Below are 13,360 nucleotides of genomic sequence, written 5' to 3' on the forward strand. Positions count from 1 at the left end.
GGCCACTCCAGGACCTTCACAGAGTCGTCCTGAAGCCACTCCTTTGTTATCTTGGCTGTGTGCTTCGGGTCGTTGTCCTGTTGGAAGATGAGCCGTCGCCCCAGTCTGAGGTCCAGAGCGCTTTGGAGCATGTTTTCATCCAGGAGGTCTCTACATTGCTGCATTCATCTTTCCCTCAATCCTGACTCGTCTCCCAGTTCCTCCCGCTGAAAAACATCCCCACAGCATGATGCTGCCACCACCGTGCTTCACTGTAGGGATGGTGTTGGCCAGGTGAGGAGCAGTGCCTGGTTTCCTCCAGACATGACGCTGGCATTCAGGCCAAAGACTTCAATCTTTGTTTCATCAGACCAGAGCATTTGGTTTCTCATGGTCTGAGAGTCTTTCAGGTGCTTTTTTGCAAACTCTAGGCGGGCTGTCATGTGCTTTTTACTGAGGAGTGGCTTCCGTCTACCAAACAGGCCTGATTTGTGGAGTGCTGCAGAGATGGTTGTCCTTCTGGAAGGTTCTCCTCAATTCATAGAACAACGCTGGAGCTCTGTCAGAGTGACCATCGGGTTCCTGGTCACCCCACTGACTAAGGCCCTTCTCCCCCGATCGCTCAGTCTGGCTGGCCGACTCTAGGAAGAGTCCTGGTGGTTCCAAACTTCTTCCATGTCCGGATGATGGAGGCCACTGGGCTCATTGGGACTTTCAATGCTGCAGAAATCTTTCTGTACCCTACGCCAGATCTGTGCCTCGATACAATTCTGTCTCGGGGGCCTATAGATAATTCCTTGAACTTCATGGCTTGGTTTATGATCTGATATGCACTTCTTCTTCTTCTTCTTCTTTTTGTTTTTAGGCGGCTGGCATCCAAACTGGTGCATTACCGCCACCTACTGCCTTTCTTTGCGAACTACAAATAGCAAGCCCTTTATCCCCTCAAAAAGAAAAGAAAAGAAAATAAATTAAAATTACATTTAAATAAACTAAACTAAGAAGGGAGCCCTGTCAACTTCAGTGCCCTAAATTCTTCTCTGATATGCACTGTCAACTGTGATACCTTATATCGACAGGTGTGTGCCTTTCTCAATCATGTCCAATCAACTGAATGTAGCACAGGTGGACTCCAACCAAACATCTCAAGGATGATCAGTGGAAACAGGATGCACCTGAGCTACATTTTGAGTGTCATGGCAAAGGCTGTGAATACTTATGTACATGTTATGTTTTCGTTCTTTATTTTTAACAGATTTGCAAAAATTAGCAAAAAACAGTTTTCACTTTGTCATTATGGGTTGTTGTGTGTAGAATGTTGAGGAAAATAATTAATTTAATCCATTTTGGAATAAGGCTGTAACATAACAAAATGTGGAAAAAGTGAAGCGCTGTGAATACTTTCCGGATGCATTGTAGTATATGAACATATATATATATATGTACATATACGCACATATATATATGTATATGTACATGTGTGTGTATATATATGTATGTATATATATATATACATACATATATATACATATATTAGGGCTGTAAATCGATTTAAAAAAATTAACTAATTAATCGCACATTTTGAAATTCATTAATCGCGATTAAAAGGTTTTTTCTTCTTCTTTTTAAAGACAAAACTTCACACAGAGCTGTGTTTTCAAAGAGGTTCCTACCTATAAAGTGCCAGCGAGGTATTTAATATTGTGGATGATAAATTGTTTCTTCAGTGAAACATCAGATTAGTAAAAAAAAAAGAAGTATATTGAGACCCCATTGGTCCTGTCATCTTTACCACTGAACAACAGAACCAGTGGCCTTGGTAAACTGACTGACATTCAAATATGTCACGTTAACCCTCTGGAGGCTGGGCTCATTTTATACATTTTACAAAAAAATGTAGATTCACCTTTTAAAGGCGTTTTAATGTGACACATACCCACGTGTTCTACATCAAACATTCCAGAACAATCTCAGCTCTATTCAATGAGGCTCAGTTGTCCTCGCACCGTGTTCTCTGCTCTCTGACTGACAGGCTGCTAATGAGCCTCACCTGTGAGGTGGGAGGTCCTTTGTGATTTACTGAGTGTTCATTGGTTGTTTTTTCCGCAAAATGTTGACAGACAAACGGATTGACCAATCACGGTGAAGGTTTCGTGTGACGAGTTCTTTCCTCGAGCGTCCCCCAACACGTCGCCCCTCCGTTCCTCTGTGTATCAGAGGGGGAGACGGGAGGAAGGAGGAGCAGGAGGAAACCCGACTGATTCATCCACGAGTTTAAACTGATTTCTGCTCCTTATTTTCGCGGAGAAATAATTGTTTTAAAAACGGAAACAGTGTTAAACCGTACTGCCGCGGCTTGACACTCAGGAGTGTAAAAACTTCAAGGCACACCGGAAGTAAACAAAGTTGCGTGAATTGCGTTAAAATATTTTAGTGAGTTAACGCGGCCAAATTAATCGCATAGATTAACGCGTTAACGCTGACAGCCCTAATATATATATATATATAAAGTTTCCATTGCTAAATATTGTTGATGGAAACTTCTCTGGAGCTAAAATGCCATTAATCTTTTTTTATTGGTGCTAAATTAATAATAAAGTGTTTCCAGGAAATAAATCCTCATGAATCTGTGACCTGAAACCCGTCACAACATCCAACAGGAAGTCAGACGACATCAGAGTTCTGCTCTGGTTCTTCCGGTTCTGAGGCTCTGAGGGCCAGATGTTGGCGGTGTGGGCGGGGCCAACATGTTCCATGACTTCCTGTATGCAGCTGTCCTGAGATCAGGGGGATGGATGCTTGTGGGTTGGTTGCACCACGTGGATCCACTTGTTCTGTCACATCTTTACAGGTGAAAGTCAAGCCGTTCCCTGGTGACGATGCTGAAGGTGTGGACGCTGGTTCAACCTCCACCTGATGCTTTCTGTTCCACGATGAAGATATTACGTTGATTAGTTTGTTCAGAAACATCATGGAACAAGTGCATGTTGTCTGTTGCCACTCTGTAATAAATAAAGATTATTCTTATTCCTCCAGGAAACAACTGCAGCATGTGCTCACGTTGTGGTGGCAGGGCGTCATGAGCTCATCCTCTGGGACGCGTTTTAACCCTCCTGTTATGTTCGTTTCTTACATACAGCCGTGATGTTCCCGGGTCAATTTGACCCGGTTAATGTTGAATCATCCAAAAGTGGTCAGAAACCAAAAACTTCTAAAAACTATAGTTTGTACATCATCACCAACAACATTTCTAACAATTAAATCAGTTTTTAGTGGAATTGAGTTATTTACCCCTCCATAGATCAGAGTTCAATCAGGAGCACTCGCTCGTTTTAATGAAAAATACATGTTCAAACAATTTTTTAGGAACATTGAAAGAATCTAAATCTAAATTGCATTAGTCTACCATAACATGTTTTTTCTCCTAAGTTTTATTTGCATTTTTTAATATTTTTTTTCATGGATTTATGTAGATAAATAGAGATGAGACACCTGTTCAGGGTCATAATGACCCGCCCACTAAAAATCAAGCCAAATGAGTCATAAAGGATTTGTATTGAAAGTAAACTTTAGTTATGTTTATTTTTAGTGTTAAGATGCATAAATTATATGATAAAAGATGACCAAAGGCCAGCACACAGTCATCCTCTTGTTGCAGTTGTATGTATCTGCAGAGTGTAATGTCGTAGGACTTCTCAGCAACCATTTTGTATGTTTGGCCCTCCCCTGCTAAGGCGTGCGTGGAGTTTTCCCGCAGGGAAAAATAAAGGTTCCCGTCAAAATAGTATGTATTTCTCGCACAGCTGGGGTCGTTAGAAAGAGAATGTGTGTGGGTCTGAGATTGGGATGAAACAGGGTGTGTGTCTCTCCCAGTCAGACAGACAGTATATTAGAAGTACTATAGGCCTACTACATATGTATTAGTTGAGACATGAAAGAAACCCTCACATTAGTGTCCCATGTCCAATAAAGGTGTATTTAGGGGGAAGTTAGAAGATGATAAACATTGTTTAGTCTGTAAAGTGTGCTTTTCATGTAGGGTGATGGGCACACAGCAGGATAGAGATGGTTCCCATAACAACCACCTGATTCTTTTGTTTGAAGTTTGAAATGTGTACAACTTTATATATGGGGTTGTGAACGGGGTGTGTGTGTGCTGAAATGTGTGTTTGTGTGTGTGCTGATATGTGTGTTTGTGTGTGTGTGTGTGTGTGTGTTGGTGTGTGTGTGTGTGTGTGTTGGTGTGAGTGTGTGTGTTGAAACTTGGTGGGAGGGAGTAAGAAAGACTGTCCTACATTTACAAAGAAAGAAATAGTCTAAACGTGACTCTTCTGATGACTTTTAGCCTTCACTTTCACAGCCGGGTCAAATTGACCCGGGAACATCATCTCTGTTATATAAACCTGCAGGGGGGGGTTGCAAATACATGATATTTTTTTTGTATTTTCTTTTACGTTGATTACACTAAATAAGGTAAGCAGAAGAAGTTTTATACAGAAAGAGTACTTAGAAGTATTTTTCCTAGATTTTCAAACTTTGAAACGGGTCAATTTGACCCGCAACATAACAGGAGGGTAACGAGTGAATCACGAAGGGAGAGAGCTGCTGACCCCTGGTGGAGAAAACAGGTAAGTGCACCAGAGTCACATGAAAGCAAGTTTACATGTTCAATAGTTTTGAACCTGTAATCCTAAACAGAACTTTTTTTATCATTCATTTTTGTTCAATTTCAAAACCAGACGTGTGTCACCCTTAAAACGATCTTACTTTCGTTTCCGTCTCACTCTGACCCAAGCCCGTTGGTTCCTACTGATCCATTCAGTAATAATCAGGAGGAATGTGTTTACATTCTTTACTTGATGGGACAAAGTATGGATTCATTAAATAAAGTCGGACAGATTTCAGTTTCCTTAAAGAATAAGCAGCAAGCCAAAGAAACGGTGACATCCAGCTCGAGCTTCTCGTTGATCACGTGTTGGTGACGTCAGAGCAGGCGGGCTCACCTCGGACACGCACCCCCGCGCATGCGTAGTGCGCAGGTGGACTCTGGCTCCTCTCCAGCGAGCCGCTGTGTTGTCTCCGTGTCTCCAGGAGAAATGCTGAGACTGTTGGTGAAGCAGCAAGTCGACGCGGTCGTTGAAGAGGCTTTTGTGCTGTTGGACACATTAACAGCAGCTTATGAGGACACCGCGTCTCGTCTCGGAGAACATGAGCTACACACATCAGGTTGGTGCTGCTTCACGATGGTTCCCGGGCTTCATCTCGTTTGACGGCTTCAAGTCACATGGAGTCCGTTTCCAGCTCGTGGACTGGAGTTAGCGAGACTTGTGGTGGATGTGGTTCGTTTCCAGCTCTCCTCTGATCTCATTCATCAGGGAGGAACTTTAAACACCTCACGGTGCTCGAGGCAAACTGGTTACGGGATCTGCACGTGGACATCTTTTGGGACGGTCTTCAAAATGGCTGCCAGAGCAACTTCTGGAGGAGGAAGCCGGCCGTAAAGTGATCAGACTGCCGTAATGTGATCAGAATGCCGTAAAGTGATCAAACTGCTGTAAAGTGATCAGACTGCCTTAAAGTGATCAAACTGCTGTAAAGTGATCAGACTGCCGTAAAGTGATCAAGATCTTGACTAGTATTAGTACAGTGATGGTTACTGTGTATTTACTATTTTGTACAGCGATGGAAGTGTAGGGTTATGGAATACTTATGGTATTACTCACGGTATTACCTATTGTGTTACTCACGGTATTACTTATGGTATTGCTCATGGTATTTATCATGGTATTACTTATGGTATTGCTCATGGTATTTATCATGGTATTACTTATGGTATTACCTATTGTGTTACTCACGGTATTACTCATGGTGTTGCTCATTATATTACTTATGGTATTTATCATGGTATTACTTATGGTGTTATTTATGGTATTACTTGTGGTATTACTCATGGTATTACTCATTGTGTTACTTATGGTTTTACTTATGTTGTTATTTAAGGTATTACTTATGGTATTACTCATGGTATTCAGGGTTTTTCCTGCATCGAGAAAATTTGGGCGCGCGCGCCTAAGCTGTTTTCCCGAACGCCTATGACAAATCCTGAGCGCCAAAGGCAAAAAAAAGTCTGCGATTGGAAGAACAAAAAACAACTGTGTTCATCATGTCAGCGAATATGTTCTCAATAGTATGTTTCAAGTAGGCTACAGCAGAACCCTCGTTCTGTTTGGATCAATAGTAATCGAGTTGATAAGCGTGTCTTCTTGTCTGATCAATACGCAACTGTGAGGTGAATGGACAGAGCGGCTAGCTGCTGATCACTCAACAGCCCGACGTGCACCAATACACCTGTACAAATGCAGATGAAATTTCCACTCAAAATGCTGACAAAAGTTTGATTAACTATTTACAACGCAGCCTCCATTGGTTAAAAAAAAAAAGACATCAAAAAATACATAGATGTCTGCTAATTACGGTGACATGGCAAAATAGACCGTGCTAATTTTTTTTTGGGAGCACCGAAGACCCATTTTGACCCAGGAAAAACCATGTACTCATTGTGATACTTATTGTATTACTCATGGTATTACTTATGGTTTTACTTATTTTGTTATTTAAGATATTTCTCATGGTATTACTTATGGTATTAGTTGTGGTATCACTTATGGTAGTGATGCTCTGATTGATATTGGTGAAAATGGCTTGATCGGCCTAAAAAGCCGATCACGTGACGTGAATTAATTGCGCGACTTCCACCTGCATGCGCGGCAAACAGGCCTCAACACCAGGGCGGAGCTTGGCAGTGGCAAAATGACTTCTCCCGTCTGGAATGTTTTCAAATGTAGACGTAGTACTTCCAAAAAGCCACGGACGGCCAGCGCTGCACTCGATGCCATGTCTCCCATCACTGTGAGTGAGCGCTGCCGTGTGTGTTTTTTCTTCTTCTTCTTCAAGACAGTTAATTCATAGTTACTTTATTTTCTACAAAATGTGCACATAAAATAGGGGGGTATTGCGCTGAATGGATCCCAATGGGATCTGTATGAAAGTTATGAAATAGGTGGATGAATTTATTACGTCTGTAACATGAAAGTGGATCTGTCCTTTTAACTCCGTGGTTACGGTGAACATATCATTTACCCGTTAACAACGGTAACCATTTGAAATAGCGCAATGAATAAATGATGGAAACAACAATAATAATAAACCAGTGGATGATTAAAACCCTACATGAACTAATATCTATACTATATACAGTTGAGTGTTGACATGAAACAGACTAACCGCTGGTTGATAGCGGCAGCCTTTTAAACAAAGCGAAATCTGCTAGATTATAGATAACATTACCGTTCCCCTGCCGTTCTGTGATCGGCAGTGATCGCCAATCGGCCTTATGGTATTGCGTATGGTATTACTCATGGTGTTACTTATGGTGTTACTTATGGTATTACTCATGGTGTTACTTATGGTATTACTGATGGTGTTACTCATGGTATTACTCATGGTGTTACTTATGGTGTTACTTTATGGTATTACTCATGGTGTTACTTATGGTATTACTCATGGTGTTACTTATGGTATTACTCATGGTGTTACTCATGGTGTTACTCATGGTATTACTCATGGTGTTACTTATGGTGTTACTTATGGTATTACTCATGGTGTTACTTATGGTATTACTGATGGTGTTACTCATGGTATTACTCATGGTGTTACTTATGGTGTTACTTATGGTATTACTCATGGTGTTACTTATGGTATTACTCATGGTGTTACTCATGGTATTACTCATGGTATTACTGATGGTATTACTCATGGTGTTACTCATGGTATTATTCATGGTATTACTTATGGTAAAATGTTACTTTCTTTATTCTATTTGTTCTGAGTTTGTACTCGTCGTTGAATTCACTGATTGTAAGTCTCTGGATAAAAGCATCAGCTAAATGACATGTGATGTAATATAGTTTGAATAACTTGTGTTGTTAGTTCACTTTAAATTAAAGCCATTATAGCTGAGCCTGTAACACCCTGTTAATGTTGTGTCCGTTTCCCCAGAGATTGGTTCATTCCCTTCACCTTCCCCCAGCCTCTCCTGATTGGTTCATTCCCTTCACCCAGCCTCTCCTGATTGGTTTATTCCCTTCAACTTCCCACAGACTCTCTTGATTGGTGCATTCCCTTTACCTGCCCCCAGCCTCTCCTGCTTGGTTCATTCCTTTCACCTGCCGCCAGATTCCAAATTCCTTGAATGTCTCCAGTAATGAAAGTTGATATCAGTCTGAAGTCACCGTTGTTCATCATGTGCTCCTTGCAGATGTTCCCCTTGAGGGCCTGGACCAGGACCCGGAGGACCCGGAGCCCCTCCACATGAAAGAGGAGCCGGAGCCCCTCCACATAAAAGAGGAGCCGGAGCCCCTCCACGTAAAAGAGGAGCCGGAGCCCCTCCACATGAAAGAGGAGCCGGAGCCCCTCCACATAAAAGAGGAGCCCGAGCCCCTCCACATAAAAGACCTGCAGGATCTCTGGACCCGTCTAGAGGGAGATCAGCTCATTGTGCTGCAGGAGGCCGATATCGCCAAGTTCTCATCCATTGTTGTTACTTTGAAGAGTGAAGATGACGAACCTCAGACCTCACAGCTTCATCAAAGCCAGACGGAGGACGACAGAGAGGCGGAGCCTCCTGTCGGCAGCTCAGCTACACGAATAGAAACAGAAACTGATGGTGAGGACTGTGGGGGATCAGGACCAGCCTGGAACCTAAATCCACTTTGTCTTTCACATCCAAATGCTGTTGATGAAAAGGCTTCAGGATCTTCTGACACTGAAGTCATTCATGGTGATTGGCAAGAACCGTTGGCAGCTTCTGGACCTGAATGTGAAGACGGGGATGATATCTGGAAGGAGACCAGGGAATCCTTCAGCTTCTTCAAGTGTAGTAAACGGTGTTACCACAAGGGGTTTCTGCAGACACACATGAGGTGTCATTTTGGAAAAATATCCTCCAGCTATTTGGTTAGAAAGAAATGTTTTAGAGAGAAGCTAAAGAAAGAATCACGGCCAAGAGGTCTAACAGGAGAGAAACCATTCAGTTGTGATGTTTGTGGGATGAAATGTACAACCCAGGGATCTCTGAAGATTCACATGGAAGTACACACAGGAGAAAAACCATTCAGTTGTGATGTGTGTGAGAAAAGATTTACACAAAAAGGACGTGTGACGAGACACATGAGAGTCCACACAAGAGAGAAACCATTCAGTTGTGATGTTTGTGGGAAAAGATTTACAGTCCAGGGACGTGTGAAGAAACACATGAGAGTCCACACAGGAGAGAAACCATTCAGTTGTGATGTTTGTGGGAAAAGATTTACACGACAGGGAAGTGTGAAGATACACATGAGAGTCCACACAGGAGAGAAACCATTCAGTTGTGATGTTTGTGGGAAAAGATTTACAGTACAGGGGAGTGTGAAGATACACATGAGAGTCCACACAGGAGAGAAACCATTCAGTTGTGATGTTTGTGGGAAAAGATTTACAGGACAGGGAAGTGTGAAGATACACATGAGAGTCCACACAGGAGAAACACCATTCAGTTGTGATGTTTGTGGGAAAAGATTTAGACAACAGTGGAGCGTGAAGTCACACATGAGAGTCCACACAGGAGAGAAAGCATTCAGTTGTGATGTTTGTGGGAAAAGATTTACAGAACGGGGACATCTGAAGTCACACATGATTGTCCACACAGGAGAGAAACCATTCATTTGTGATGTTTGTGGGAAAAGATTCACACAACAGGGAGGTGTCAAGATACACATGAGAGTCCACACAGGAGAGAACATTTGAAATCAATGTAAATGTTTCAAATGCAATTTGTTTCTGAATGAGATGGAGGGCAAAGTGTTTGTTCAACAGCTGATGAATCTTTTAAATAACAATGACAACATATTGTTTGTCTTTGAAATAAATGTAAATGTTTCAAATGCAATTTGTTTCTGAATGAGATGGAGGGCAAAGTGTTTGTTCAACAGCTGATGAATCTTTTAAATAACAATGACAACATATTGTTTGTCTATGATGGAGGAAACAAAACACTGTAAGAATATATCTTTATTTAAAATTAAGGCTGTCAGCGTTAACGCGTTAATCTATGCGATTAATTTGGCCGTGTTAACGCACAAAAATATTTTAACGCAATTAACGCAACTTTGTTTACTTCCGGTGTGCCTTGAAGTTTTCACTCCTGAGTGTCAAACCGCGGCAGTACGGTTTGACACTGTTTCCGTTTTTAAAACAATTATTTCTCTGAAAATAAGGAGCAGAAATCAGTTTAAACTCGTGGATGAATCAGTCGGGTTTCCTCCTCCGCTCCTTCCTCCCGTCTCCCCCTCTGATACACAGAGGACCGATGTGTCGGATGACGCGGCGCGGAAATAACTCGTGACACGAAACCTTCACCGTGATTTGTCAATCCGTTTGTCTGTCAACATTTTGCGAAAAAAACAACCAATGAACACTCAGTAAATCACAAAGGACCTCCCACCTCACAGGTAAGGCTCATTAGCAGCCTGTCAGTCAGAGAACCAGAGAACACGGCGTGAGGACAACTGAGCCTCATTGAATAGAGATAAGATTGTTCTGGAATATTTGATGTATAACACGTGCGTATGTGTCATATGCAAAAGCCTTTAAAAGGTGAATTTACATTTTTTTGTAAAATGGAGAAAATGAGCCCAGCCTCCAGAGGGTGAACGTGACATATTTGAATGCCAGTCAGTTACCAAGGCCACTGGTTCTGCTGCTGTTCAATGTTAAAGATGACAGGACCAATGGGGTCTCAATATATATATATTTTTTACTAATCTGGATGTTTCACTGAAGAAACAATTTATCATCCACAATATTAAATACCTCGCTGGCACTTTATAGGTAGGAGCCTCTTTGAAAACACAGCTCTGTGTGAAGTTTTGTCTTTAAAAAGCAGGAAGAAAAACTTGTAATCGCGATTAATGAATTTTAAAATGTGCGATTAATTAGTTAATTTTTTTAAATCGATTGACAACCCTATTTAAAATGCATAATTCTTTGTAATGCTTATAAATCTACATGTGGACTCGGCCCTGTTACGGCTGAGTGTCGGCTGACTGCTGTGGTCCGGCTTGATGCGGCTACATGTGAGCCAGCTTTGGCCTCTTTTATTTTAGCCATATATATTGTAAGAGCCACAAGTGTGTTTTTAGTAAATTGAAATTTCAGAATTGTTTATAATTTAATATTCAAAATTATGCTCACGGTGTAGGAACTATAGGTGAAATATATTGAAAGATGTTTATGTTAATGACTGATGCTCGAGTCAGGTGATTTAATGACGTCATGACGGCAGCAGGTGTAAGGAAAGAGCCGCATATATATAATGTGTGTGTATTCTGTTTTTCTAGAAATGTAACAATCTAAAGTTGTGACTCTAGTCCTGCTTACTGTGTATTTGGTGTCATTAGATAAACAACATACACTCCGATGTCGGCCTGAGCCCTGATCTTTTTACTGAAGCCTTTACACATATTCATGAATTTGTCTGGTGTGCGGTTTTGGAAGGAAACTCTTAGACAGATGAGACTGAGGAAGAGAATGAGTAGAGAAGAGTGTGAGAGAGATCATCATCAGGTTGTGAAACTCTTAACAAAAGGGTAAACAATGGTAGAACGTGAATCTGTGTGGAATGTGAGGTACATGACCACAGTATTAAATAAGAGACATATTTTCTCCTGACCGTCATTCATAAACACAGAGTACAAATGACGGGACATGAAGTGGCGTCAGTGTTCTCTGAGGTATGGTCTGATAACAGAGGGTTCTGCAGAGAGACTATTTCATGTTCTATGTTCATTCCAGATGCTAGAACACGGTCGAGGGTTAAAGCAGTGAGTCGGTTTCTGAGCTCTCTGACAAGTCAATCACTTCTAATAATGAGATCAATGCAGCACTAAAGCAATCATCATCAACCACCACATGCACATCCTACATGCAATAGTAGTAGAGTTAGTAGTAGTGTTCATAGTAGTCAGTAGTCGTAGAGTCAGTAGCAGTAGAGTGAGTAGTAGAGTCAGTAATAATACATTCAATTAATAAGGCGCCTTTCAAGGCACTCAAGGTCGCCGTACAACATATTTGAAAAATGGACACAATTAAAAAGCAGAACAGTTAAAAAGCAAAACAGTCTGCAGCAGAGCAACCAAGAGGGGAACAGGTCAGGCATAGGCCTGCCTGAAAAGGTGAGTTTTGAGGTGAGTTTTGAATAAAGTGATAGAGTCAATGTTTCTGATGTCAGGGGGGAGAGAGTTCCATAGGCGAGGGGCAGAGCGGCTGAATGCTCGTGACCCCATGGTGGACAGACGAGCTGGGGGGACGGTCAGGTTGATGGAGGAAGCAGACCTGAGAGACCGGGTGGGGATGTTGATTTGGAGGAAGTGAGACAGGTATGGAGGGGCGAGGTTGTGGATGGCCTTGAATGCATGGAGGAGGATCTTAAAGTCAATGCGGTGTTTGATGGGAAGCCAGTGGAGTTGTTGTAGAACAGGGGTGATGTGACAGATGGAATGGGTGTTGGTGATGATGCGGGCAGCAGCGTTCTGGACCAGTTGGAGCTTATGGAGGAGTTTCTGGGGGAGACCAAAGAGGAGGGAATTGCAATAATCCAAGCGGGAGGTAACAAGAGAGTGGACCAGGATTGCGGTGCTGTTGGGTGTGAGTGAAGGGCGGAGGCGGTTGATATTTCGGAGGTGGAAGTAGGCAGACCGGATGGTGGTGTTGATGTGAGTGTGGAATGACAGTGTGCTGTCGAGGACGACACCCAGACTCTTCGCCTGAGGAGAGGGGGAGACCGAGGAGTTCTCTATTGTAAGGGTGAAACTGGGATGCTTGGTGAGAGTGGACTTAGAGCCAATGAGGACAACCTCGGTTTTATTGCTGTTCAATTTGAGGAAGTTTGAGGTGAACCAGTCTTTGATTTCCTGTAAACAGGCACAGAGGGAGGGGGGCGGGAAAGTGGAAGAGGGTTTGGAGGAAACATAGAGTTGGGTGTCGTCCGCGTAACAGTGGAATTGAATGTTATGTTTGCGGAAAATGAGTCCAAGTGGGAGGAGGTAGATGATAAACAGGATAGGACCAAGGACAGAGCCCTGGGGAACACCGGAGGAGAGGGGGGAGGGGTGTGATGTGAATGATTTTAACTGAATGAACTGAGTACGGCCAGAGATATGAGTGAAACCATGAAAGGGGTGTGTCTGAAATTCCAATGGAGGCTAGTCGATCAAGGAGGATGGAGTTGGAGATGGTGTCGAAGGTGGCGCTCAGATCGAGGAGGATGAGGATTGATAATAGT

At 42.4% G+C, this 13,360-nt stretch overlaps 1 protein-coding gene across 1 annotated transcript; it reads left to right on the plus strand.

Moving 5' to 3' along the window:
• The first annotated feature begins 4,889 nt into the window (after window positions 1–4,889).
• LOC130203762 (gastrula zinc finger protein XlCGF57.1-like) lies at window positions 4,890–11,497 on the plus strand. The gene is made up of 2 exons (XM_056430166.1): window positions 4,890–5,205; window positions 8,297–11,497. Exons 1-2 carry the CDS (start codon window positions 5,004–5,006, stop codon window positions 9,823–9,825), a joined length of 1,731 nt encoding a protein of 576 aa, XP_056286141.1. The 5' UTR covers window positions 4,890–5,003; the 3' UTR covers window positions 9,826–11,497.
• The last annotated feature ends 1,863 nt before the right edge of the window (window positions 11,498–13,360 follow it).

This window comes from Pseudoliparis swirei, chromosome 13 (assembly GCF_029220125.1).
Source record: "Pseudoliparis swirei isolate HS2019 ecotype Mariana Trench chromosome 13, NWPU_hadal_v1, whole genome shotgun sequence".
NCBI lineage: Eukaryota > Metazoa > Chordata > Actinopteri > Perciformes > Liparidae > Pseudoliparis > Pseudoliparis swirei.

What these genes read in the sequence shown, in the direction of transcription:
- LOC130203762 (XM_056430166.1), top strand. Translation starts at nt 5,004, where the DNA reads ATGCGTAGTGCGCAGGTGGACTCTGGCTCCTCTCCAGCGAGCCGCTGT. An exon ending in ACATGAGCTACACACATCAG is followed by an intron (nt 5,206 to 8,296) that starts GTTGGTGCTGCT and finishes TGCTCCTTGCAG; the next exon opens with ATGTTCCCCTTGAGGGCCTG.